A 25,000-nucleotide genomic window follows, 5' to 3' on the forward strand; every position below is an offset into this window, starting at 1 on the left:
GCCTTCCTCTTCAAAGCGAGTCTAAGTGCGAAGTTTTTCTTATGAAAATTAGTTTTCATTCAAATGTAAAGTAGAACTAATTACCATCACAAAAGTTCGCACTTAGACTCACTTTGAAGAGGAGGCAGATACGAACTCGGAAATGGCCTATCCGGTGTTGTGGTCTGACCTTATCTGGACGGGGGGCATCTTTCACTTCCTAAAATTAATTGTCAACTGCGTGGTAAGCAGTCTGGCTAAAGTCCCCCACAAAGTATTGTAAAACTAGTTATAGCTGTCGCTAAAGTGCCAACGAGCCAAGCTTGCGTGATCTGGCGCCTGGCGGCTGCAAACATCACGCGGCGTACTCGTGCTTAACTCTCATTGGTTATCGCTACGGTCAACATTTCATCGCTTTGGTCTACATTACAGCTTTTGGTCTACGTTACACTCAAATTTGAAGCGCTTCTGAGATTTCGTCCGCCTAAAAATCTTCTCGCGGCTCTATAAGCTGCCGCCTCGCCAGGCCTTCTGTCTTCAGAAGGCCTGACTCGTTGGCAATTAGTACTGAGAAGCCCCGAGGGAAGAGACTAATAAAGGTTTTGCACGGCAGCCATGCTGCATGGCCGGAACAATAGGTTCTTTTTCCTATGGGAACAAATGTTCTTTCTTATGCAAACATTTTCATTGTTTCTGCCATGCAATATGGCTGCCGTGCAAAACCTCAATAGCTTCACTTCACTTCACTTCGTAACACCGATCATTGACCGAGAAAAACTCCTGGAAGCTTGTACAAACCCTTTCTTTGGATAGCTCGGCACTTACTCTTTGGTCAGTACATTGACAACAACAGATTTCAGCATAGTTTGGTAACGTTTATAAACTAAATTACTAAATTGTTGTTTTTTGGAAGGCATTTTTGGGCAGAATAGCAGCATTTGTCGCTCCATCGTACCAAATACAACCACCCGTTGATCCATCGCAATTGAGTAGGGATCCTGTGCAGGTGAGGATACGATGCTTTTTTTTTCTCTTTCATGAACAGCTTTCGACTCCTGTCTTGGGGCATTGTTCACGTGACTGGTCTCAGATTTATTTTCCTCTTCGAAATTCTGACCCTAACCCTACAATACCTTGTATCTTTTAACGGAGGCTGTCCAAGCGATGTGTCTTGTCAATGTTTCCATGCTTAAAAACCCGTCAGTTGACCTCATGATGGAGTCGAAAGCTTGTTTTCATGACGGATGGTTTTTGAATCCGGAAGTTTCTTTTCCCCTGACATTTAAGAGTTTAACGAATTACGGCAGATATTTACAAGAACTACAGGTAATTACACATTACTTAAGTACGTTCGAGTAAGAAGTTTTACAGAAACAGTCACTTTTGTGAACTCTTTGTTTGGTTTTACATGAAACTATTCGAGTTCGATATATCAATATTCAGGCATGGCTACCAGGCCTTATGTTCAAATCTATTTTCTTTATTTGTCTCACAAGTCTCAGGGGAGATTTCTAAACAAAATAATAATAATATTCAAATTTAACCATAAAGCTTCGTAGCCTTGTATCGAACGTGGCCTTTTGCGCATGCATTCGTTCCCAGGGCTGCTCGTTTTCATTTGGGTTCGCATGAGATCGAGGTGAAGTGCTCCAGATACCTTTAACGATGTCCCAACAATGCGGCCAAAATGTTAATTTCGACGAACGTTAATTCGGCAAATTTTAATTTCCAGAAACCACATGATTATTATACGTTCTCCTTCGTCGAACGCACTAGTCATTTTTACTTTATGCTGTAGGTCGAGAAGTACGCCAACGATCCGCTGGTCTGGCACGAGGGTTTGAAAGCAAAATGGACAGCTGAAATTTTAGAAGCTATGAACGATATTCAGAAGAACGCTTCCAAGATTACATTACCATATTTGCTCGTCCATGGCGATGATGATCAAGTTGTCTTGATTGACGGTTCACATTTTCTGCAACAACATTCACCAAGTACCGATAAAACATTCAAGGTACGTGTAAACTTGGTGAAATGTGATGTGGAGTGCGGTATGCATAATTAAGCAATTTGAAATTTAAGCATAATTAATTAGACATAAATTAACGTGGAGTGCATAATTAGGCGGTCTTAAATGTACGCTAAATGAATAAAAGAAACTAAAAATAAGGCTGACTTGTTAATTTATTTCTTCCAGTTAATTTATGCACGCAAACTGAATCACTTCGCATAAATTATGAACGATACAAGTCATGTCTTGAGGGGAAATAGTGTTATTTTCTCAAGTGTTTCAATATCAAAACTTAAGTTGAGGAAAACATGGTGAGCAAATGATGAAAAACGAGAAGAATTCTTCGATGTAGATCAAGGATGTAAGGAGACTCAGGGACATAAAAAAATCTGCGGTTTCCAGGATTCGGTATCGGATTGCGATTTTTTTCTTCCTTATTGTAGGAATAAATAACCCAGGAGCTGCACGTGCGGCACGCATTTTTTGCACATATTTTACGATACTCTGCATAACAAGGACATGAAATCACAACATGAGCCTTTCATTCTCCATTTTAAATCTGAAATCTGTTGTACCCATTTATTGTTAGGATACTTCGCCCACATTGCACGACGAGAACGAAATGAAAGGTTTACGATAGAGCAAAAATGTTTTTTGAGGTGACGTCTTTGATGACGTGGCTGTAGGTGATCTTGAAGCCCCTATTCGCCCTTGTCACACGGCAGCCATATTGTCCCAAGAGAGTTTGACCACGCCAAGCCTCGCAGTGGAAACCATGGGGGTGAGGCTTGGCGTGGTAAAACTCTCCCGGGACAATATGGCTGCCGTGTGACAAGGGCGAATTGATTCTTCAAGGGCGCGCCTCAACATAGAATGGATTGCTTGTAGTTTAAGTAAAAGGCTCCCGTTGGAATTCGTTCTGACGATGTGTAAATGGTCCTTCTCTCTTAGGTGTACGAAGGTGGACGCCACGAGCTATTAAATGAAATTCAGGAATTGTCCAGCAAAGTCTTGCAAGATATCTTGGACTGGATTAAGCAGAAACTACAATAGCTCAGCTTTGAACAATTTCTGCTCAACTAAAGAACCCGGATCCTTAACAGTTGTTGTTGTTCTGTTCTGTCGTTTCGTTGTGTTTCATTGGCCCTGAAAAGCCCCTATGGGGAGCGGTCAATTAAGTATGTATTGTATTGTATTGTATTGTATTTAAAGGCAATTTCCAATTGTAAGCCCCCGGGGCTTATATTCGGAGCGGCGATTTAATAGATGGGTTTTTGCGTTACGAGTTTGAAGGGGCTTATTTTCGGAATTTTGCGGTACCTCATGTCTATTTAGTCTTCTAACTCTTTACATTTGTATTTACCGCTAACCGATTTGCAAGAATCATTATTTCCAATAAAGGTAAATAAATGGCACAAAGATAATATGTATGGGGTAATCACATGATTTCGAGTGCAATTTGGAATAAATAAGCACCAGTAAATTTTTTCAAAGACGCACAAAATTGCAGGAACCCGTAGGGCGAGTGCAATTTGTAGTCTGAAAAAATTTACAAGTGCTTATATTTGCAAATTGCAGGCGAAAAATCATGTGATTGGTTATTAATAATATACATGAAAAAATTCGAGATGGTTCATTAAGCAGAAGAAACGCACGGGTGTCAAGCAATCAGGGAAAAATTGCGCTATCCAGGGCGCTCGCTTGATTTGAAAACAAAAGATTTGATTGGTTCAGACCAAACCCTATTGCTTATTAGCCTATCATAATCCAGAATTTCGATGTGTAATTTGCACTGGTATTACACTTTTTGCACTGCTCTCAGCCAATCAGGATTTTCCAATTTAGGATGAGCGGAGTGGACTAAGAGACACAGGACTGGGATTTTCAATGACAGTAATGATAATCCTAACTCTGAATCAAGCGCCGTGTTAAGACCAGAAATATGAAATTTGAGGCAGTAAGAAGAAAGAAGTTAACATTACTTTTAATTTCAACAAGCCGTTATGAAGTAGCTGCAAAAACAGTTGAGAATTTTCCTTGTTTTTAAGCACATTCTTCATAATGAAAGAGAAAATATTTTAAAACAATGGATGGAAGATTAACATTATTCATGTAAAATTCTGTTGTTGTTTTATTGAAAAAGAAACGACAAACAACTCAAACTTGCTTATATTTTACTAGAAATTCCTGCGAGATGGGAAATTTGGTTCCTTTTTTCTTAACAAACGAAGACTGGCCTTAAACGGAAGTTCTCTGCTTTTCGTTTTATTTATCGATTCGCTTATTAGATGACCACCAACAATAAAACTAACACAAGACTAACATCATCGTCATGAATGACGTAATCGCCTTCGTCACCATCGTGATCACCATCGAAGTAATCACTTTCGTCATCCACGTAATCACTCTCGTCATCATCACCATTGACGTAATCACCTTCGTCATTAGCATCGACGTTATCACTCTCGTCATAGGCCGGGAGTCGATTTTGAGGAAGGAGGAAAACCGGAGTACCCGGAGAAAAACCCTCGGACTCAGATTGAAATCTACTGAAACTCAGCCCATATACGACCCGAGGCCAGAGTTGAACCTGGGTCACAGAGGTGGGAGGCACGGTTGATGACCACTAAACCACCCTGACTCCCCAGATGACGGCAAAGAAATGTACCAAAATGTAAAACGCACATGCAGAGCGTTTCGTAAGCTCTCTATTGTCGCAGCTATACTAGCAAGAGTAGAGTAAGGCGAACTGACGTAGGGAGGTACGGGCCGTTCACGGATGTATACGATTGTCTTTAATCAATCAAGCAAGCAATCAACGACTTTATTTTAACACGATAAGAAAAATCAGCATTGCTGGTGGGGTCGTGTATACAAATAAGAATTGCAAAAAAAAAAAAAAAAGAGCAAACAAACAAATGTACAGATTAAAGATTAAGACCAATTAACAATATTTATAAATCAATTTCTCTATTTTTAATAGCCCTTTTCACGGTTAGTTTTTCTCATCTGCATTACAATGTAATCTAACGTGGATGCATGTATGCCTCACATACATGCTAGATTGCATTGTAATGCAAATAAGAAAAACTAACCGTGAAAAAGCTATTGTAGCTAAAATGGTTCGAAATTCATCTTGTCAGTGTCGAATTTTGCAAGACAGCATTTAAATTGTTTCAAGGTTTTAGCCATTGTCTCCCTGGTTGTTAAACTATTACGATGCAATTGCTCCTCTGTAACTGCAGATGGAGTTTCTGAAAATTTTTTAAGCGTATCCTACTCAAGTCGTTTTAGAATTTCACGTGATCTCTTCGTGATCTTGCCATCGCCATTTATAAAAACCTAGCCTATTTTTACACTCAAGGGTAGACACAGGACCCTATGGTTAGAGCTCTCCGTGGACAAACCATCATACTTCTGCTAAAATCCCGAATAAAGGGAATTCAAACGTTTCCCGCTTCTTCATCTTTTGACCATAATTTGAATATAAGGCCAATGGAAAAAGATCATGATCGGTGTCTCTTGCTCCGTGCCTTGTCTGTACCTTCTTTGTGCGGATATATGGGATAAAAGTTTATGGCATTTGGCCATCGGAGTTGAGCCTGTCTGCACAGGGTTTTGCTAGTTGGATCTGGCCGCCTAAATGCACTCAGTGGAAAATGTCAAGATGTCATTTTCGTGTAAACTTGGTGCACGGGCGATGCGTGTATGCACGGGCTTGTCTTGAGTCTTTGGCAAGTGCGTAAGTGCCATCTCTAGCTTTGAAGTTAAAAACCATAGCTTTTTGCTGAAGACCAAAAACAAACTGTACAATTTACCTTGTGTACCCCGCAGGATGTTGCACCAAAACATCCATGCCCCATGCACCTGCATGAGCTATTTTCAGCACAGCGTGAGCCCAGCCTGATACAAAGTAAATTAGTAATCACAGAATGTAGCCCGCAAAAATTGCTTTTCTCAAGTAATGATGAACTACGCAAGGATTATGGGTGGGTTCCATGGATCTCGTGTTTGCAGACTATTAATATGGAAAAAACATCTGTCTGTGACAATATGTAAGCCGCGAGCTCCTGCGCTCTGCCAAAAGGTAGAAAAGCTCGATGCAAGTATTAAATCGTTATTATGTGAATTTTTACCGTTGAGACGAAAATGAAATAAAACATAACCTTTACTTCAATTCTCCTGAAAACGAGGGAAACATAGGAAAAAATAACAAAAAAGAGGGAATCTCGAAGTGAATGGAAACATTTGTAGTCTTTTTCCCGCGATTTTCTTTTCCAAAACAGGTTGCTAAGGGAACAGAACCAGCCCGCTTGAACAAATCGAAAATTTACATCTCTGGCTTGTTGATTTCATTTTCGCACGCTTCAGTGAATGCAAATGATTTTGTCGCTTCTTGTCTCGTGAATTTTGACGATTACTCAAGAAATTATTTACAACTGTAAATTGTCGCTTCGACGCAAAAGCTAAGATGAGCCGACAGGTTGTTTCGGGAGAAAATTCATTCACGAACGCCAATGGGAAGAAAATTTTCACCAAATATTGGAAACCCAGCGATGAACCGAGGTGAGACTGATGAATCAACTAGTGAAAATAATGATCATTTAACTACTGTTCATCCTTCTCTTTTTCAATTTGTTTTGTTTCGTGGTGAAGCTTGCTTTGTTCTCACTGTTTTTGAGCATAAAAAATTGATGGCCCCTAGGTTCTTCAGCACAAAGTGCGAGGTATTGAACCTACAGATGTTTAAAAGTTATTTAATTATGTAAGCTCATGATGTTGACGTCATTATTGCCCTGCGTGTTTTTGTTCTCATAAACACTAAAGGTCGATGTTTACACTCAACCCAAATGGATGAAGTGGCACAAAATTAAAGACGCATAAAAATTGTGAAAGCCAGCCATTAATTAACTGAAGACTTTATAGGATTCGCGTCTTCAACATTTATTTATTTATTACAATTTAATGGCATATTTACAACAACAACAACAACAAAAATAGTAATAAAAGAGAAAAAAAAAAGGCCATAAGGATAATTTGTAAAAGAGTTGCGTGACCCCATATAAAAACAAATCACCTCATAAAAATTATAAAAATTACAATAAACTCACTAAAAAAATGTAATAATATTTACAAATTTAATAACACTAGCTTTAAACTTGTCAACATTGCATGCCGAACGGACCTCAAGAGGCAAACTGTTCCATTCATCCACAATCCTATAAAAGTAACTGTTTTTAAGTATGTTTGTCCTGGCATATTTCTTTTTTAACGATTTAGTATCAAAATGTCTCAGTAAGTAACGGTCTTCTTGGCTATAAAAATCTAAGAATTGAGAAAAGTCAACATCTAAATGGCCATTGAGAGCCTTAAACAAGAAGGTAACATCGACAACGAAACGTCTTTGCTCAAGAGTTAACATCTCTTGTATTCCAATTCTTTGTCCTACTGACGCCATTGTTGTAACCAAACGACTGCCAACGTCTTGCCACGTAATGAAACATATGTAAAAAAGAGAAATCGTTTACTAATTTGTTATCAATGCCTGGCTAAAGGAAGCCAGCATTCATCGGCAGTTTGTGAATACAACTACTTCATACTCTCTGCTAGACCATTTGATGGGTTTCTAGGCGCTTTTTATTGAGGGCAATTCGCTCAAAATTTGCCACAAAAACTATATATCCCTCTATCTTGTGCAATGTTTTGCGCACCAGCGAAAAAATAAACTTTTCAAACCTGCCACATTGGGTTCAAATTCCCCACCCAACTAATACGTGTCAAATCATTCTACCAGGGAGATAAAGGTAGTCAAATACCCGGGGTACGTTTTGTAGCAATTGGCACATTATTTTTGCAAAGAGTAATAAAATCCGTTTTGCAAAACTCCTCCTCACCCTTCTCCCACTGAGATTGAGGAGTGATGTTATATTTCATTCACAAATAGGGCTTTGGTCTTTATCTGCCATGGATTTGGAGGGCACTCTTCACGTTATGAAGCCTTCGGAACTGCTCTTACTGAACAAGGGTACCTAGCTTTCAGTCATGACCACAGTGAGTACCCACCCTTCCCTGGTAACAAAATGAGGGTACCGGTAATTTGAATTTACAAGCAAAGATATCTTTTTCCTGCTCTGAAAATCATGATTAAAACATAAAACAAATTCCTGGACCCGGAGAAGAATCTTTGTTTTTTTTTTAATTCTCTATTTTCGAATTCCCCATAATACACTGCATATTCCCAAGAGCATTTGAAAACAATGGTTTATTCAAAATTTGGAGAGCAAACAAAGTGCATTATGGGGAATTCGAAAATAGAGTATGGAATATTTTGTTCAGTTCAAGTGCTCAATCAAACTTTTTTAATGTAGCTAATAAAAATGGGTTAAACCGATCGAACGAAAAATTCCAGTTTTTAAGGTTTTACTGCACTCTGATCATGAGTACAGGAAATTAATCCCAGAAATTAATCTACTTTTTACTGAATTGTTTGACCTTGTTGGGTTAACTTACTCCGTTCATAATTAATTGCTAGGTAACTCCATCTCTCTTCTTTGAGTGAAATCACTCCACCCCTCTCCTAGAGAAAAGTGGTAGAGTAGATATACTTTTAGGGCGGGTGGGTGGGTACAATATTCATTTTATAATCTCCCTGTGTAGCTCATCCACTGATAGGGTGGTTTTCAAACAACTCTGGCCAATCGCTTTGGGAGCAAACAGCACGATTAACCAATCAAAATTCTGCAATATGTTTCATGATCAATTACATGTAACTTGCACAAAGCGCGGGAAATTATTATCGCTATAAGTTTTGCTTTCGATTGGTTGAAAAAAAAGAGCGCGAGATGTTAGATCCATTTATAGTCAAAAGCCGCTCTATTTTATCATGGCACAATAAGGCCTTAAAATTGCTAAATTATAATTTCTGGACCTACGAAAAAGATTTATTTTTTGTAAATAATGTGTTCAAATTATTTCCTTAGTCGGCCATGGTCACAGTGAAGGAGAGAGAGTACAAGTGGACGACTTTTCCCACTATGTTAGAGATGTTTTACAGCACATTGATGAAGTCGCTGCAGACAACACAGGAATACCAATATTCATGTTTGGTTACTCGATGATAGGTAGAATAAAACCTTAAATTACGCCACACACTTCCTACTGTCTCATTGCCCGATTTACTTGCCATCACAGGGCAATATCACAAATATATGCTGTTTTAGTGAAGATCCAGTTTTGTAAACATTTCCTGCAAGGAAATTCTGGGCTTCCTTGCTACACGCACAATGCAGGGGTTTCATGTTGTCGGAAATCATTTGCTTCTCATCGCTTTTCGCTCAAAGCTTTGCAAAATCCCTGCATAATGGATAATTGTTTTTTGACGTTCTGGTTTTTTTGTACTTCAATGGCGACTTAACGAAATCACAGCTATGCGGTGTTCAATGTTACCACACAGACCAGTTTAAAATTAATGTCCCATTTGGGACGAGCAAAGATTGGTGCCAACTGCACTATGCAGCTAAAATCGATAAAACATTAAGGTTTCGAATATGACCGAATTTGGTTTTCTTTTCTGACAGGGTGGAACAATAGCAATTCTGTCCGTTTTAAAGCGACCCTCTTTCTTCACGGGAGCAGTGTTTAGTGCTCCAGCCGTCCAACCAGGTCCAGCTAAGATTTCATCATGCCTTGTAAGTATAAAAAAACTGATGATTCCGTTATTTATGGAAGAAGAGTAGCTGTAATGTTATGCAATGTGCCGAATACCCGCTGTGGTATTAGGGAACTTAAGCAACGAGAACGTCACAAATTTGCATACTTAGGCCCACTCTACACGTATCCGGAAATTTTTTTTAATCCGCAACTTCTTCTTTGCTTTCCGGATTAAAAATATTTCCATCCACACGTAGCGTATTCAAATCGAATTTCCCCGTCCACAGGAATCCAAAGCGTATCCGGATTCACTCTAGTACTCAGGACTCCTAAAAAAAAACAAAGGTGATAGAGCATGCGCCATAAAGCCCTCGGCAGGCATCTTTAGAATAGACCATTTCCGAGTTCATGTCTGCCTCCTCTTCAAAGTGAGTCTAAGTGCGAAGTTTTTGTGATGATAATTAGTTCTACTTTACATATGAATGAAAACTAATTTTCATAAGAAAAACTTCGCACTTAGACTCGCTTTGATGAGGAGGCAGACATGAACTCGGAAATGGTCTATTGATTTCACGGGAAGGAACTGGGCTCGATCTTGCTACGTCATCCGGAGAATTTCGTGCCCACATGGTTCCGGATTCATATCGGATTAAAAAATATCGACTCTGGAGAGCGAGTTCAAAAGTTCCTGATTCGCCAGCGAATTTACCGGATACGTGTGGACGGAGAGGGTATCCGGAAAGGAAAAGTTGCGGATTCTGTCTGACAGAGGTTTCATTAAAGGCCGGCAACCTGCGAATTCAGCCGGCTAATCTTAAAGTTATCACCGCCTACTTTTTTGATAAATTATACTGAGATTTTCACCGTTTCAGTTCGATTCATTTCAATTTATTTTAATCAAATAAAACAACTAAATATCAAGGAAGCTTTTGCTGAATGTTCTGTTCCTTTTTGGACGTTGGTATTTTTATGAATTCCTAGTCATTTCCACTCGCTTAAGCTACTCGCCAATGCGATTCTGTGCAGTCCGCCATATTGGATGAATAGAGGCGAAAGACTCGTGCCAAATGTTGCCTCGATCACATTCACTACAGCTTTTCGTTTTTCCACCTGTTGTTTTTTAAGAATGGAAAACAAAACAACAAAGCGCACAGCTGGAGGCAATATTTTGTCGTATTTCAACAAGAGATCGATAGTGCAAAAAAATTGTCCTCTAACTTGGCCACGTGCAGCTACGTGTTAATAAATATTTCTGACTGTTGTTGTTGCCCAGATTGCTGGAAATGCCATTTCCGAGCTCCTAGATTTCAAACTTTTCTGAGGGAGCATGCCCCCAGACCCCCCTTGGGAAAAGGGGCACACCCGCCTATTTCACAAAACCAGCTGTTTACTAAGAAACGTATTGAATTGGATTGCACGCCCTGCACGTGCGTTTTTCACTTTTGTCCATTGCTTTGCCGTCGCTTGCAAAACAATAGGGAACTTAAGCAACGACAACGGCGACGGCAACGAGAACGTCACAAATTTGCATATTTAGTAGGCAAAAACAATAGCTTTGCACGCCCTGCACGTGCATTTTTCACTTTTGTCCATTTCTTTGCCGTCGTCAGCAAAACTACAACGTGAAATAGCCAAATTTGAGGTTTTATGGACAAGGTCATTACTTGAGGATAAATTTTCATTTTCTGCCCTTAATTGAGCGCCGTTTCTACCAGCGTCATTTTTGAGGAACTAGCACACCCCCGTCATATTAAAAAAGTTGAAATAGTAACGAAGCGATTACAATAACGCGAATTTATATTTAGAGATGACGTTCTCGTTGCCGTCGCCGTTGTCGTTGTTTAAGTTCCCTAATAGCCAAATTTGAGGATTTATTATGGACGTCAGCACTTGAGGATGAATTGCCATTTTCCCCCGTAAATTAAGGACGGTGCCTACTATTGTTATTGCGCATACGTTCCGCGCATCTCGAGACAATTGGATTTCCTATCGGCGGTGCTTATTAATACGGAAATATTTTTGCGCGGTTCAAAACTATTCGGATAAAGCAGAACTTAGCAAGTGCTCTTGGTATCCAAAAAAAAAGTTGGGGCTAACCATGCATTTTTCAGAAATAATTAAGTTTCAATTTGCAAAAGAACTACTTTGAAAAAGAAATACATTGCTATGTATTTTAAAGCTTTTTACAAATCTTGTTGATTAATTATCGTTGAAAACTGCGTGGTTCCCCCAATTTTCTTTTTGGATTTCAATATCACTTGTTAAGATCTACTTTTGCCGAATATTTAGTAAACCGCGCAAAAATACCTTTGAATTAGTAGGCAGCGTCCTTAAGCGCCTTTCCGACCAGTGTCACTTTTAAGGAACTGCCACACTCTTGTAACATTAAAAAGGTTTCAATGGTCACGAAGTGATTAAAATAACGAGAGTTTATATTGTGAGATGACGTTCTCGTTGCCGTCGCCGTCGCCGTCGCCGTCGCCGTCGCCGTCGCCGTCGCCGTTGTTGTTGTTCAAGACCCCGTCCACACGCATCCGTAGTCGTTTAAAAACGCAACTTGCTTTCTCCGTTTTCAAAAAATTTGCGTCCACACGTGGCGTTTTCGCATCGTTTTGCCGCATCCACACGTATACGGTGAATCGATTTGAGAACGATAACTTTGTAACGATAACCCAACTGCGCAGGCCTGACGCATGAGTATTCACTTTTACGATAACTATGTGGGCTAGAAAGTTGTCCCACCAAGCGCTAGTCCGTCCAGGTCTAACCCAAAATCGTCGTGGTTTTGGTGGGCAACCACCAAGTCGTTTCAACCTCCCGCCTTGTGACACCGGTAGTGAAAGTAACCTAATAATGTTCTGCCCCCTTCTGGAATAGTCAGCTGGAAGAAACAGCGAAGCTAAATTTGCTTGAAAGCAGGCAAGAAATTGAAGCGCCTGTTCGCCATCTTGAATAAGTTTACAATATTGCGCAGAGTGGATTGCAACTGATTGTGTGACGTCCGTCGTTTCGTCCGTCCACACGTCACGCGAAAACAGCGTTTTCAAAGTTCCACTCTGGAGAGCGTTTTTGAAAAGTTCCGTTTTCAGTGATCTTTTTCATCGGAAATGTGTGGACGAAAACCGTATCCATAAAGAAAAAGTTGTGTTTTCAAATGAAAACGGATATGTGTGGATGGGGCATAAGTTCCCTAGTGCCAGTCACATAATACTGAGATTGAAGCCGGGGGCCCGTTTCTCTCGAGTCCCGAAAACGTTTCGGGCCCGAAAAGCCATTTATGAACCTGCCAACCGCTTGTTCAGGAGAGCCGGATTTTAAACATGTTTTCAAGGTATCAAAAAGCAAACTGCCTTTGAAGTTTGACGCCTTAAATCCTCTCCGTCCTTGAGATACAGAGAAAATTGTGACACTAGAAAATGGCCCGTAAAGTTTCGGGACCTTCGAGAAACGGCCGCCAAACCACAATGGCGGAAATTCCATGCCTCACTCTTTGCGAACAAATAATATAATAGGCCAGTTCCGAGTTCATGTCTGCTTCCTCTTCAAAGCGAGTCTAAGTGCGAAGTTTTTCTTATGAAAATTAGTTTTCATTCAAATGTAAAGTAGAACTAATTACCATCACAAAAAGTTCGCACTTAGACTCACTTTGAAGAGGAGGCAGACACGAACTCGGAAATGGCCTATTGATATACAAGTTGCTTGCCAACGGGCAAAAGGATAAGGAAATCAGAGTCCTGGACAGGACCTTCGCGCACCGGTGGCTCAGTTGGTTGAGCATCGGGCTGTCACGCGGGAGGTTGTAAGTTCGACTCCGGCAAGACCAACACTCAGGGTCTTAAATAACTGAGAAGAAAGTGTTGCCTTTGTAATTACATCTGCAAATGGTTCGACTTTCAAGTCTTCTCGGATAAGGACTCTAAACCGGAGGTCCCATTTCATAGTCCTTGTTGGAAATTAAACAGTATGGGACGTTAAAGAACCCACTCACTGTTCGATAAGAGTCGCGGACGTAGTCCCCTGTCCTGTGTTGTGGTCTGACCTTATCTGGACGGGGGCATCTTTCACTTCCTAAAATTATTTGTCAACTGCGTGGTAAGCAGTCTGGCTTAAGTCCCCCACAAAGTATTGTAACATTAGTCCTGAGAAGTCCCGAAGGAAGAAACTAATTGATCATTGTAAAGCGCCTTTGAGACTTGTGATAAAGGCGCTATATAAATGCACCACTTTACTTTACTTTTTACTTTAATTAATAGAGGTCACAGTTTGCACGGCAGCCATGTTGCAAGGCAGGAACAATAGATTCTTTTTCCTATGGGAACAAATGTTCTTTCTTATGCAAACATTTTCATTGTGTCTGCCATGCAACTTGGCTGCCGTGCAAAACCTCTATAGCTTCACTTCATAACACCGATCATTGACCGAGAAAAACTCCTGGAAGCTTGTACAAACCCTTTCTTTGGATAGCTCGGCACTTACTCTTTGGTCAGTACATTGACAACGACAGATTTCAGCATAGTTTGGTAACGTTTATAAACTAAATTACTAAATTGTTGTTTTTTTGAAAGGTATTTTTGGGCAGAATAGCAGCATTTGTCGCTCCATCGTACCAAATAAAACCACCCGTTGATCCATCACAATTGAGTAGGGATCCTGTGCAGGTGAGGACACGAAACTGTTTTTTTCTCTTTCATGAACAGCTTTCGACTCCTGTCTTGGGCATTGTGCACGTGACTGATTTCAGATTTATTTTACTCTTCGAAATTCTGACCCTAACCCTATAATACCTTCTATCTTTCAACGGAGGCTGTCCAAGCGATGTGTCTTGTGTTTCCATGCTTAAAAACCCGTCAGTTGACCTCATGATGGAGTAGAAAGCTTGTTTTCATGCCGGATGGGTTTTGAATCCGGAAGTTTCTTTTCTCCTGACATTTAAGAGTTTAACGGATTACGGCAGATATTTAACTACAACTACAGGTAATTACACATTACTTAAGTACGTTCGAGTAAGACTTTTACAGAAACAGTCACTTTTGTGAACTCTTTGTTTGGTTTTAGATGAAACATAACCTTCCAACAGACCGAGTTCCATATATCAATATTCAGGCATGGCTACCAGGCCTTATGTTCAAATCTGTTCTCTTTATTTGTCTCACAAGTCTCAAGGGAGATTTCTAAACAGAATAATAATAATAATATTCAAATTTAACCATAAAGCCTCGTAGCCATGTATGAATATTTACGTGTTGCGCAGGCACTCGTTCCCAGGGCTGCTCGTCTTCATTTGGGTTCCCATGAGATCGAGGTCAAGTTCTCCAGATACCTTTAACGATGTGCCAACAACGCGACCAAAATGTTAATTTCGACGAACGGTAATTCGGCAAATGCTAATTTCCACAAACCACATGATTATTATTCGTTCTTCTTCGTCGAACGCAATGAAGCCATTGTTACTTTACCCTGTAGGTCGAGAAGTACGCCAACGATCCGCTGGTTTGGCACGAGGGTTTAAAAGCAAAATGGACCGCTAAAATTTTAGAAGCTATGAACGATATTCAGAGGAACGTTTCCAAGATTACATTACCATATTTGCTCATCCATGGCGATGATGATCAAGTTGTCTTGATTGACGGTTCACATTTTCTGCAACAACATTCATCAAGTACCGATAAAACATTCAAGGTACGTGCAAACTTGGTGAAATGTGATGTGGAGTGCGGTATGCATAATTATGCAACTTGAAATTTAAGCATAATTAATTAGACATAAATTAGCGTGGAGTGCATAATTAGGCGGACTAAAATGTACGCTAAATGAATAAAAGAAACTAAAAATAGGGCTGACTTGTTAATTTATTTCTTACAGTTAATTTATGCACGCAAACTGAATCACTTCGCATAATTATGACCGATACAAGTCGGGTCTTGAGGGAAAAATAGTGTTATTTTTTCAAGTGTTTCAATATCAACACTTAAGTTGAGGAAAACATGGTGATCATATGATGAAGAACGAGAAGAATTCTTCGATGTAGATCAAGGATGTAAGGAGACTCGGGGACATAAAAAAATCTGCGGTTTCCAGGATTCGGTATCGGATTGCGATTTTTTCTTCCTTATTGTAGGAATAAATAACCCAGGAGCTGCACGTGCGGCACGCATTTTTTGCACATATTTTACGATACTCTGCATAACAAGGACATGAAATCACAACATGAGCCTTTCATTCTCCATTTTTAATCTGAAATCTGTTGTACCCATTTGTTGTTAGGATACTTCGCCCACATTGCACGACGAGAACGAAATGAAAAAATTCACGTAAGATTTACGATAGTGCAAAAATGTTTTTTGAGGTGACGTCTTTGATGACGTGGCTGTAGGTGATCTTGAAGCCCGTATTCGCCCTTGTCACACGGCAGCCATATTGTCCCGGGAAAGTTTGACCACGCCAAGCCTCGCAGTGGAAACCATGGGGTTGAGGCTTGGCGTGGTAAAACTCTCCCGGGACAATATGGCTGCCGTGTGACAAGGGCGAATTGATTCTTCAAGGGCGCGCCTCAACATAGAATGGATTGCTTGTAGTTTAAGTAAAAGGCTCCTGTTGGAATTTGTTCTGACGATGTGTAAATGGTCCTTCTCTCTTAGGTGTACGAAGGTGGACGCCACGAGCTATTAAATGAAATTCAGGAATTGTCCAGCAAAGTCTTGCAAGACATCTTGGACTGGATCAAGCAGAAACTACAATAGCTCAGCTTTGAACAATGCTCAACTAAAGAACCCAAATAACACAGATAATTCTTAATAGTTTGAATTATATGACGATAACGATTTTGAGGCCGTAAACGACCCTTCATTTGTAAACTACCGTAAAATTTCCTAAATAAACCCCGGGGATTATTTTTTTCAAATTCCCTTTTTCAGGGACTTATTTGTGGATGGGCTTATATACAGTGGAAACTGTGTTACAAAAATACACATACAAAAATTATGTGTTACTGTACCGTTTTTGCTTTGTTTTATTGCTTTGTTTGTGGAGGCAGTGTGGCCCAGTGGTTAGGGTTTTTTGTTTAATATGAATACATGATGCAGCAGATAACCTAGTAACCTTTGTGGCTGTCTTAGTTGGTGTTTATAGAAGAATCCGCCTTACAAGAAGGGGTTTCTCTCTACTAATTAAAACATTCATTAATCAGTAGGTAGTTATGGGGAATAGTGTGTGTGTGGATGGTGAGTTGAGGGAAAATCATAGACAAACGTTATGGTTAGTCTGTAAAATGAGGGGGAGATGTTCACAAAGCAAACTCTCAACCCCACAATAAAGTTAACGAAAGAAACAAACTCTGTGTGAAATTAAAATTGTAATCCCAGAAACAGTCAGATAGTACATGTATGAAAAACTAAATCACGTAGGAGGGATTAATAAATATTTGACCAGTGTTACAAAAATACACATACAAAAATTATGTGTTACTGTACCGTTTTTGCTTTGTTTTATTGCTTTGTTTGTGGAGGCAGTGTGGCGCAGTGGTTGGGGCGCTTGCCTTGAGATCGGATTCAAGACCCGCTCTGACCACTAGTTGAATTTGATCCTGGTGGTCCTTGGTTCAACTTCCCAGCTGCACTTGTAAATAGCCAACTGGTTTGCCTCCGGCCAGTTGGGATTCCTAACAGTTGTTGTTGTTCTGTTCTGTCGTTTCGTTGTGTTTCATTGGCCCTGAAAAGCCCCTATGGGGAGCGGTCAATTAAGTATGTATTGTATTGTATTATATTTAAAGGCAATTTCCAAGTGTAAGCCCCCGGGGCTTATATTCGGAGCGGCGATTTAACAGAGGGGTTTTTGCGTTACGAGTTTGAAGGGACTTATTTTCGGAATTTTGCGGTACCTCATGTCTATTTATTCTTCTAACTATTTACATTTGTATTTGCCGCTAACCGATTTGCAAGAATCATTATTTCCAATAAAGGTAAATAAATGGCACAAAGATAATATGTATGGGGTAATCACATGATTTCGAGTGCAATTTGGAATAAATAAGCACCAGTAAATTTTTTCAAAGACGCACAAAATTGCAGGAACCCGTAGGGCGAGTGCAATTTGTGGTCTGAAAAAATTTACAAGTGCTTATTTATTGCAAATTGCAGGCGAAAAATCATGTGATTGGTTATTAATAACATACATGAAAAAATTCGAGACGGTTAATTAAGCAGAAGAAACGCACGGGTATCTAGCAATCAGGGAAAAATTGCGCCATCCAGGGCGCTCGCTTGATTTGAAAACAAAAGATTTGATTGGTTCAGACCAAACTCTAATGTTTATTAGCCTATCATAATCCAGAATTTCGATGTGTAATTTGCACTGGTATTACACTTTTTTGCACTGCTCTCAGCCAATCAGGATTTACCAATTTTAGGATGAGCGGAGTGGACTATGAGACACAGGACTGGGATTTTCAATGACAGTAATGATAATCCTAACTCTGAATCAAGCGCCGTGTTAAGACCAGAAATATGAAATTTGAGGCAGTAAGAAGAAAGAGGTTAACGTTACTTTTAATTTCAACAAGCCGCTATGAAGTAGCCGCAAAAACAGTTGAGAATTTTCCTTGTTTTCCAGCACATTCTTCATAATTAAAGAGAAATATTATAAAACAATGGAAGGAAGATTGAAATTATTCGTGTAAAATTCTGTTGTTGTTTTGTTGAAAAAGAAACGACAAACAAATTAAACTTGCTTATATTTTAATTTGTTTTCTTTACAAACGAAGACAGGCCTTAAACGGAATTGCTACGCTTTTCGTTTATTATCCGAGATGACCAACAACTGAATAAAACTAACACAAGACTAACGTCATCATCATCAATGACGTAATCACGTACGTCATCATCATCGATGTAATCACCTTCGTCATCATCATAGACGTTACCACTCTCGTCATCACCGACGTCATCAACTTCGTCATCATCATCGTCATCATCACCATCGACGTAATCACCTTTGTCATCAAGATAAAAGGAATAGCGCCGCCTTCCGTTTTGTCTACATTTGTTTATCAGAGATGACCACCAAAATTTACACTATCATCATTATCGTCATGATCAGCAAAACTGCCGGAATTATCGCGAGTTAAATTACCAAAAAGGACATGGTAAAGAGGCGCGGTTTAAGGCTGTGGATACTTCTGACCGCATCTTGTCAACTCATCGCATTTACATCCCAAAGGACACGTCAGAACACCACGCTGAACCATCCTCTGTAATTTAAAAAAAAACCACAAGTGGTTTCACCGGTTTTCTATTCTCGATTCAAAACAGCAATCAAATGATTTTATTTTATTCAGGTTCTTCGTTTTGATTCCTAGTTCTCGCAATGCGCTCGTGATCTTTTTCACACTGAATTTCCGCGCCAGAAATAATCAGCTTTCTCGATATTTTTACTGGCATGACTGTTTTTAACCATTTTATGTAAAGCCTGTTTTTTATAGCGACGCAAGAGCAAGCGCAAAGCATAAGAGCGCTTATTTCACCGAGAAAACGGTGTTGACGCAGGCATAAGCAAGGATCAATTTTGTTGAATTTTAAATATTTTAGAGATTATTTCTAACATTATCTGGTAACCCTGAATGGGAAGATTTCACCTTCCCGTTTTGTCAAAAAAAGAGAATATATCTTGATTTTAAGGCTCAAAGAAATGCCTTATATCGTTGCCATGGTAACCTTGTTTTGGAGGAAAATGTGATGTGAGAAATCTATGATGGGTACTTAATACCTTGGCCAAATTTGTCTTGATATGATTACCCTAACTGCATCTAAGGACAGAGTGTGTTTATTTGTTTGAAAAAAGGAGCCGAACTATTTCGCGCCACCTTAAAGAACGAATAAAGTATATCTTTGAGTGGCTCGGTGGTTCGTCAGTGAATTCAGTGCTTAAAAAACGAGTGAGGTATATCTTTAATTAAATGGCTCGCCTTTTATTATTACAGACCTGACACTTTTTCGCGACTGCAAGTAAATGTCCGGAGAACAACAGTCATTTTGTGCGTTGGCGGTAATCGCTTAATCGTATGTATTAAAAATACTAAAATTGCTGTCAGGGGATGAACATCAGTAGTTTACATTCGAAGTTGTGTTTGACACTGACTATTGAAACGTCAAAACAAAAGCAGGATGATTTTTGATGTCGCGCGGCATTCGCTCGTTACATTTCGCTGGCGTAGCACGCGCAGAAATGTGAACCGTTAGATAGCCAGAAAACGCTGGCGGCTTACAACCCAAGCAAAAACATTTCTGTGGACGAAGGCATGCCGCTTTGAAGGGGCATCTTTCATTTAGACAGTACATACCAGCGAAGCCCCCAAAGTACGGTATAAAAGTTGTTCACTTGTCAATTAAGTTTCGCTGGAAGTGTTTGTACACAAGAATGCAAAAACGTCGACAAAAGAACGATCTAAACCTTCGTTGAAGTATTGTATATGTTACAGTTAAATTTAAATTCAAGCTAATTTACACTTCAACCTAAGTCATTCTATTTTAAACTTGGTTGAAATTGATAGTAGGAAACATCAACAAAAACCCATCAATTCTTAGTAAGTACGTGTAATATATTGGTTAGTAAATTGGTCCTATATAGAGGTGAGGGGATGAACTTAGTGTAGCTTAGATTTTCATGAGTATTTTATAAAACCCCAATGGTTGTTAAGTCTAGGCACTGATTTTAAATGGTTAGCATTAAGGTTGGGGTTAGGCATACTGTGCATGATAACCGATTCTACTTTTCTTTCTCAGAGCTTTTTAGGACATTGTTCATTGATGAATCTCCTTAGGAGGTCAGGGGGCAACAATATTGAATTATCTTCTAAGGAATAAAAGAACTGAAACATACATGATGTAATGCTGACTTTTAATTTGCTTAGTTATTTGCTCTATCTTTTGCTTACTTTGAATTCTTAATAATCAAGGGCAAGTAAAAACAAAACTTTGAAAAGTCAGGAAAAAGGGTTTCATAATCTATTGATCAGAAGCCATTTTGTAGCCGGGCTCTTGTGAGTGTTATTTCTTTTGAATTATCAAAGAAAAGATTTGTTTTTTTTTAATTTTGGTGAGTCTGCTTGTAGTGATAAATCCAAATTTTGTGATTATTTTGGCACAGTCCCCTTCAAGTTCTCCAATTTGAGCAAGTAGTACATTTGGATGAAGGGGCGTTTCCTTTTCCATTTTATTAATTTTCAGCGCCACATAATCCTGAAGTTTGAACTTCAATTCTTTTTCTTCTTCCCTTTCTGGTGTATGATAACTGCAAAAGGCAGACTGCTGGCTGCCTGCAAATAGTTTGCAGGTCAGACACCACTCTCCTGATGTACCTGTGTCCACTTATTTGTGACTTTTTAATTTCTTTTTTCCGAGAGATTCCGAAAACCACTTCATACGGCATTTTGCCAATTGTTCTGTGAATGGTTATGTTTTTTTTACAAGCGGTTTCTCCAAGATGATGACTGCAGTGGTTCGGAGACGAGTTCGTTTCTTTGATTAAACTGCAAAGGTGATCTGATCTGATGAAAGGTTATCTTTTGTTGTTCTATTTGCCCGTGCCACAATCTATTTTTCACTGTGGGAACGCTGTGTTTGTGGCGAAAATCGGTTTGTTATCATGACTAGAAATGATGCCTCGTTCCTGGTGTACTTTGCATAGCGACGTAAATAAACTTCGTACAATATTTTTGACTATTAACTTTTTTAAGTCTCACTTCATGTCATTTACGCATGTGCGAAATGGTGGTTGTCGTGAAGGCTTGGTAGCAAAAACATCTAGTCGATTTCAGTTGCTGACTCGATGGCTTAGGGGTTCATGATACAGAGGAGAAATAATTTCGGATGTCCTATGATGCGAGGGTTCTAATCCTTGGAGCGGCATGGAATGTTGTGAAAGCTCAAGGTAAGAGGCACAGTCCGTTGGTTGCAAGCAAGGACAGTAAGGGGAAGGAGAGGGAGAGACGGTAAGTGGGACAAGAACGGAAGGCAAGGGAAAGGTAGAGAAAGGTGTTTTCTTTTTTATTCCCCCTAAAAATCCAGGCCCCATTTTTTTAATTACATCCCCCAAAAAAAGGGAAACCCTTTTTAGACTGTTCATAATAACCTAGGTTGAAAAAACTTGACCTAGGTTGAAAAAATCAATCTAGGTTGAAATTAAATCAACCTGAATTTTAATTCAACCTGTAACATATGTATCTCTCGTGCGGGATTGCTGAGCTCGCTGAACACAACAATTTAAACAACACGAAACAATACGATTTAACTGGGGTAATACAATCGAAAGCAGGTTTGTAAAAGCTTCTTCAAGCGACTGGACGTCATCAAAATTAAAAACAGAAGCGCACTCAAAGTACTAGAGGAGAAATTCCAGCGATGTACAGCAGTCTCGAAGAATTATGGAACGTCTTTCAACATCGTAATCCAGATTTCCGCACTGGGCTTGAACTTTGGTCGCTGCTCGGTGGGCTCGCTTTAACACAGCAGTTGTGTTGGTGAGCTCATGCATGCGACCCTAAACCGGTTTTTAAACTAGTTTTACCAGTTTAAAGTTAATTTATTGGTCCATGGCATTGGACGGCGGTTAACTCAAAAGAACGAACGGTTGCTCGGAGTGGTTTCTCTCTCGTTTGGCATAGGCGTAAGAAACCAACTGCTCGCAGGGTAAATGTTGTGACTGATATCTCTCGGCCGTTTTTTGGAAAAAAAGCATTATCTCTTCTTTGACAATTTTTCTCTTCATCAAAACTGCTCGATGATCTTTTAGCAGAGAAACCTTATGTATGTGCGACTGTACGTGTTTTGATGGAGTTTTTATGATGTATAAGGATTAGGGTTAGCCAGGTTTGGGGAGAGGAAAACGGTTGCCCTAAGGGTTTCTTAGCTGTTTATTGGGATTTTCATGATCTGTATTGATTAGGGTTAGCTAAATCATCAACTTTAGACTTTTTTCGCAAAAATGTCTTTCAGTCTCTTCCGAGACCACATTCTCCCTTTTATAATGATGGCATTAGGAGATCAAAGCTAAGTGCATTCCGTAGCGGACTACGACACCGATTGCAAATCCAAGGGTTGTGAGATTCTCCCTCACTGTAACGCTGAGTGAAACTAAGGTTGCGGTATGTTTATTTTGCTGGGACTCTAATTATTTCATGTGAAATCCTAATAAATACTAATTTGAAGACAGAAAAAGGGGCATGCTTTATGAGTCATAAGCTGCATTTATTGAAAGTTTAGCTTACAGTTACAAAAAGTGTTTCCTAGACTCATTTCTTTTTCCTTTTCCAGTGACAATGTCTCCAGGCACTTAGGGTCAACAGCATCAGTGCGTAACAACCAGCAACTAACAACTAGCAAAACTAAGCCTAAGTGAGTAAGTCGTCAAATCTGCCACTGGAATTGCAGCTGGTTCAGTTCAACTTTCGGATGCTCTGTATTGCGTCATTGTGTATGCTCATCGTAGCTGTAGTTGGATACTGGCCTTCCTCCAGAGTTGACGACACACCACCCCCATTTTTCCTAGTGTAAACGTCAAACTTCCCTCCAAACACAATGGCACCAGATACACCTCCAGCCTTGTTAGCTGGGAAGTCCGTGGTTACATCGTTACAATCCCCGTTATAATACTGAAAAACAATAATCAAACTTTGATCAGACATCCGTTAGCACAGAGTGGTCAACTGTGTCTATAACTTACGTTTGAAACACTTCCTAAAGTTCACTTTCTGTAGCACTCAACAAATTGTGACGGCCTGAATCGAAAACAGCTAGCAAACGCGGTAACTTGACGTACAAATAGCGCAAGAGCATGATGCAGTTAGCATTTTCAACCTACTGAGTTATTAACATTTAGAAATGCAGACACATGGACAAACCGCGTTTGCATCCAGCAAGTGGTTTATCAAATTTGAAGCGAAATTTGACTTTATTAAGCCTCCAAAACAGGAATTAGTGCTACTCCTTTGGAATTATAAAAAATTGAGAACAATTCAATGCAACATATTGATAATAATAACAAGAAGAACTTTTGACTCATTTATTCTGAAATAGTGGCAACATAAAAGTGAATTGCCATTCTATCAGAAAAATAAACATGAAGCAAAGTATTTTTTGTTTGCTTATATAATCTTGCAAATTTTTAATTAAATTGTTACCTTTCTTGTTCCGCCATAGTAGAAGTGTTCGAACAGAACAATTCCTTCTGACTGTTGCGGCAGGAGATAAACTGAGCCATTGACGATTGAAATGTCCGCCTGATGCTCGCTGGGCTTTATGATTTTCACCCAACTTTCTTTGTTATCTGTCTTATCATTAAAATCCTTGTATTTATAAAAGATCCAGGTTCCATCGTGGACGACCGCCCTGGCGAAAGTGGCACCGAATTTGTTCAGGTCTGTTACTGAATCTTGAATGTCTTTTACACCGCCTCCATCAACATAGAGTGTCAGGGACATGCTATGAGAGAAAAAGCATCATTGAGAGAAAGCTATCGTTAGATATGTTTGGTGTGCAGGAGCTGAGTGTGAACGTTTCGGCATTTGCTATTTGACATCACTCATATTGACGCTAAATACTGTATACCGAACCTACCATCTGCCAGAAAAGGCGTTTCTATCATTGCATTGCTAACTCTGTAGGTAGAGGAGTCCTTAATAGTACTTTAAAAAAAAAAAACTCTACAAAAGGCCTGCATCAAGTTGAACAAGACTTTTACCTTGAACTTGTAAGGTTGTTGAGACTCAGTTGGATCAGAACTTCTTATCTGCACCGGGAACTGCAATGAAATAAGTCACCAGCTTACGCCCTTTTATTGCTGTGGAGGCCGCATCCCCTGTAGTTTCGTAATACCAAATATAGTCATCGTTAATGTTTGTTCTTCGATCTGTCTTGATCAATCTTGGCGGGAAGACAATGCACACGCCCCCATCAAGTGGAAGATGAAACTTAGGCTTCAAAACAAATTTAATTACCCCACCGACGGATATCCGAATATGAAGTGCTCCTTTTCTAAGGAAAGTCTAAGGTCATTTAATTTCCCACGTCATTAACAACGCCAAGAGAAATAACTGGCAATAAATAATTGTTTGACGTAATTTGGCGTCTTCTCAAGTCCGGAAAAATTTTTGTTTTGTAATTGTTGAGTACGTAAAGGACGGTGCCTACTAATTAAACACACTTTTGCCCCTGTGTGTGATTATGCAGGAAATGTAGCTCTTAACAAGTGTTACTGAAATGCAAAAAGAAAATTGGGGGTAAGCACGCATTTTTCAAAGATAATTCATGAATAATATTTGCAAAAAGCTTTAAAATACAAAGCAATGTGTGGCGTTCTTTCTTAAATTGA

The 25,000-nt window shown here is 39.5% G+C and overlaps 3 protein-coding genes across 3 annotated transcripts in view; 2 read left to right on the forward strand and 1 right to left on the reverse strand.

Annotated features, from left to right (window-relative positions):
- LOC138056984 (monoglyceride lipase-like) overlaps nucleotides 1-4,152 on the forward strand; it is a 9,058-nt gene extending 4,906 nt beyond the window's left edge. Inside the window, exons 5-7 of the mRNA XM_068902991.1 lie at nucleotides 893-985; nucleotides 1,778-1,993; nucleotides 2,942-4,152. Of these exons, the coding sequence (XP_068759092.1) occupies nucleotides 893-985; nucleotides 1,778-1,993; nucleotides 2,942-3,043 (411 nt within the window). The 3' untranslated portion in view covers nucleotides 3,044-4,152. The remainder of the gene's footprint in view (nucleotides 1-892; nucleotides 986-1,777; nucleotides 1,994-2,941) is intronic.
- Nucleotides 4,153-6,334: 2,182 nt separating this feature from the next.
- LOC138056985 (monoglyceride lipase-like) lies at nucleotides 6,335-17,111 on the forward strand. The gene is made up of 7 exons (XM_068902992.1): nucleotides 6,335-6,556; nucleotides 7,935-8,041; nucleotides 8,971-9,106; nucleotides 9,567-9,678; nucleotides 14,206-14,298; nucleotides 15,104-15,319; nucleotides 16,279-17,111. The coding sequence occupies exons 1-7, from the start codon at nucleotides 6,462-6,464 to the stop codon at nucleotides 16,378-16,380; spliced, it is 861 nt and encodes a 286-aa protein (XP_068759093.1). The 5' UTR covers nucleotides 6,335-6,461; the 3' UTR covers nucleotides 16,381-17,111.
- A 5,746-nt stretch (nucleotides 17,112-22,857) lies between these two features.
- LOC138056986 (uncharacterized) lies at nucleotides 22,858-24,487 on the reverse strand. The gene is made up of 3 exons (XM_068902993.1): nucleotides 24,371-24,487; nucleotides 23,811-24,111; nucleotides 22,858-23,282 (listed from the first exon to the last, which is right to left on the reverse strand). The coding sequence occupies exons 2-3, from the start codon at nucleotides 24,108-24,110 to the stop codon at nucleotides 23,067-23,069; spliced, it is 516 nt and encodes a 171-aa protein (XP_068759094.1). The 5' UTR covers nucleotide 24,111; nucleotides 24,371-24,487; the 3' UTR covers nucleotides 22,858-23,066.
- Nucleotides 24,488-25,000: the final 513 nt, after the last annotated feature.

This window comes from Montipora capricornis, chromosome 7 (genome assembly GCF_036669925.1).
Source record: "Montipora capricornis isolate CH-2021 chromosome 7, ASM3666992v2, whole genome shotgun sequence".
NCBI lineage: Eukaryota > Metazoa > Cnidaria > Anthozoa > Scleractinia > Acroporidae > Montipora > Montipora capricornis.

Bases quoted from the DNA above. Each gene is read 5' to 3' on its own strand.
- LOC138056985 (XM_068902992.1), top strand. From the start codon at position 6,462: ATGAGCCGACAGGTTGTTTCGGGAGAAAATTCATTCACGAACGCCAAT. The intron at 9,107-9,566 runs GATAGGTAGAAT...TCTTTTCTGACA, and splicing joins TTCATGTTTGGTTACTCGAT to GGGTGGAACAATAGCAATTC. The intron at 9,679-14,205 runs GTAAGTATAAAA...TTTTTTTGAAAG, and splicing joins CTAAGATTTCATCATGCCTT to GTATTTTTGGGCAGAATAGC.
- LOC138056986 (XM_068902993.1), bottom strand. From the start codon at position 24,110: ATGTCCCTGACACTCTATGTTGATGGAGGCGGTGTAAAAGACATTCAA. The intron at 23,283-23,810 runs GTAACAATTTAA...ATTGTTTTTCAG, and splicing joins ACTATGGCGGAACAAGAAAG to TATTATAACGGGGATTGTAA.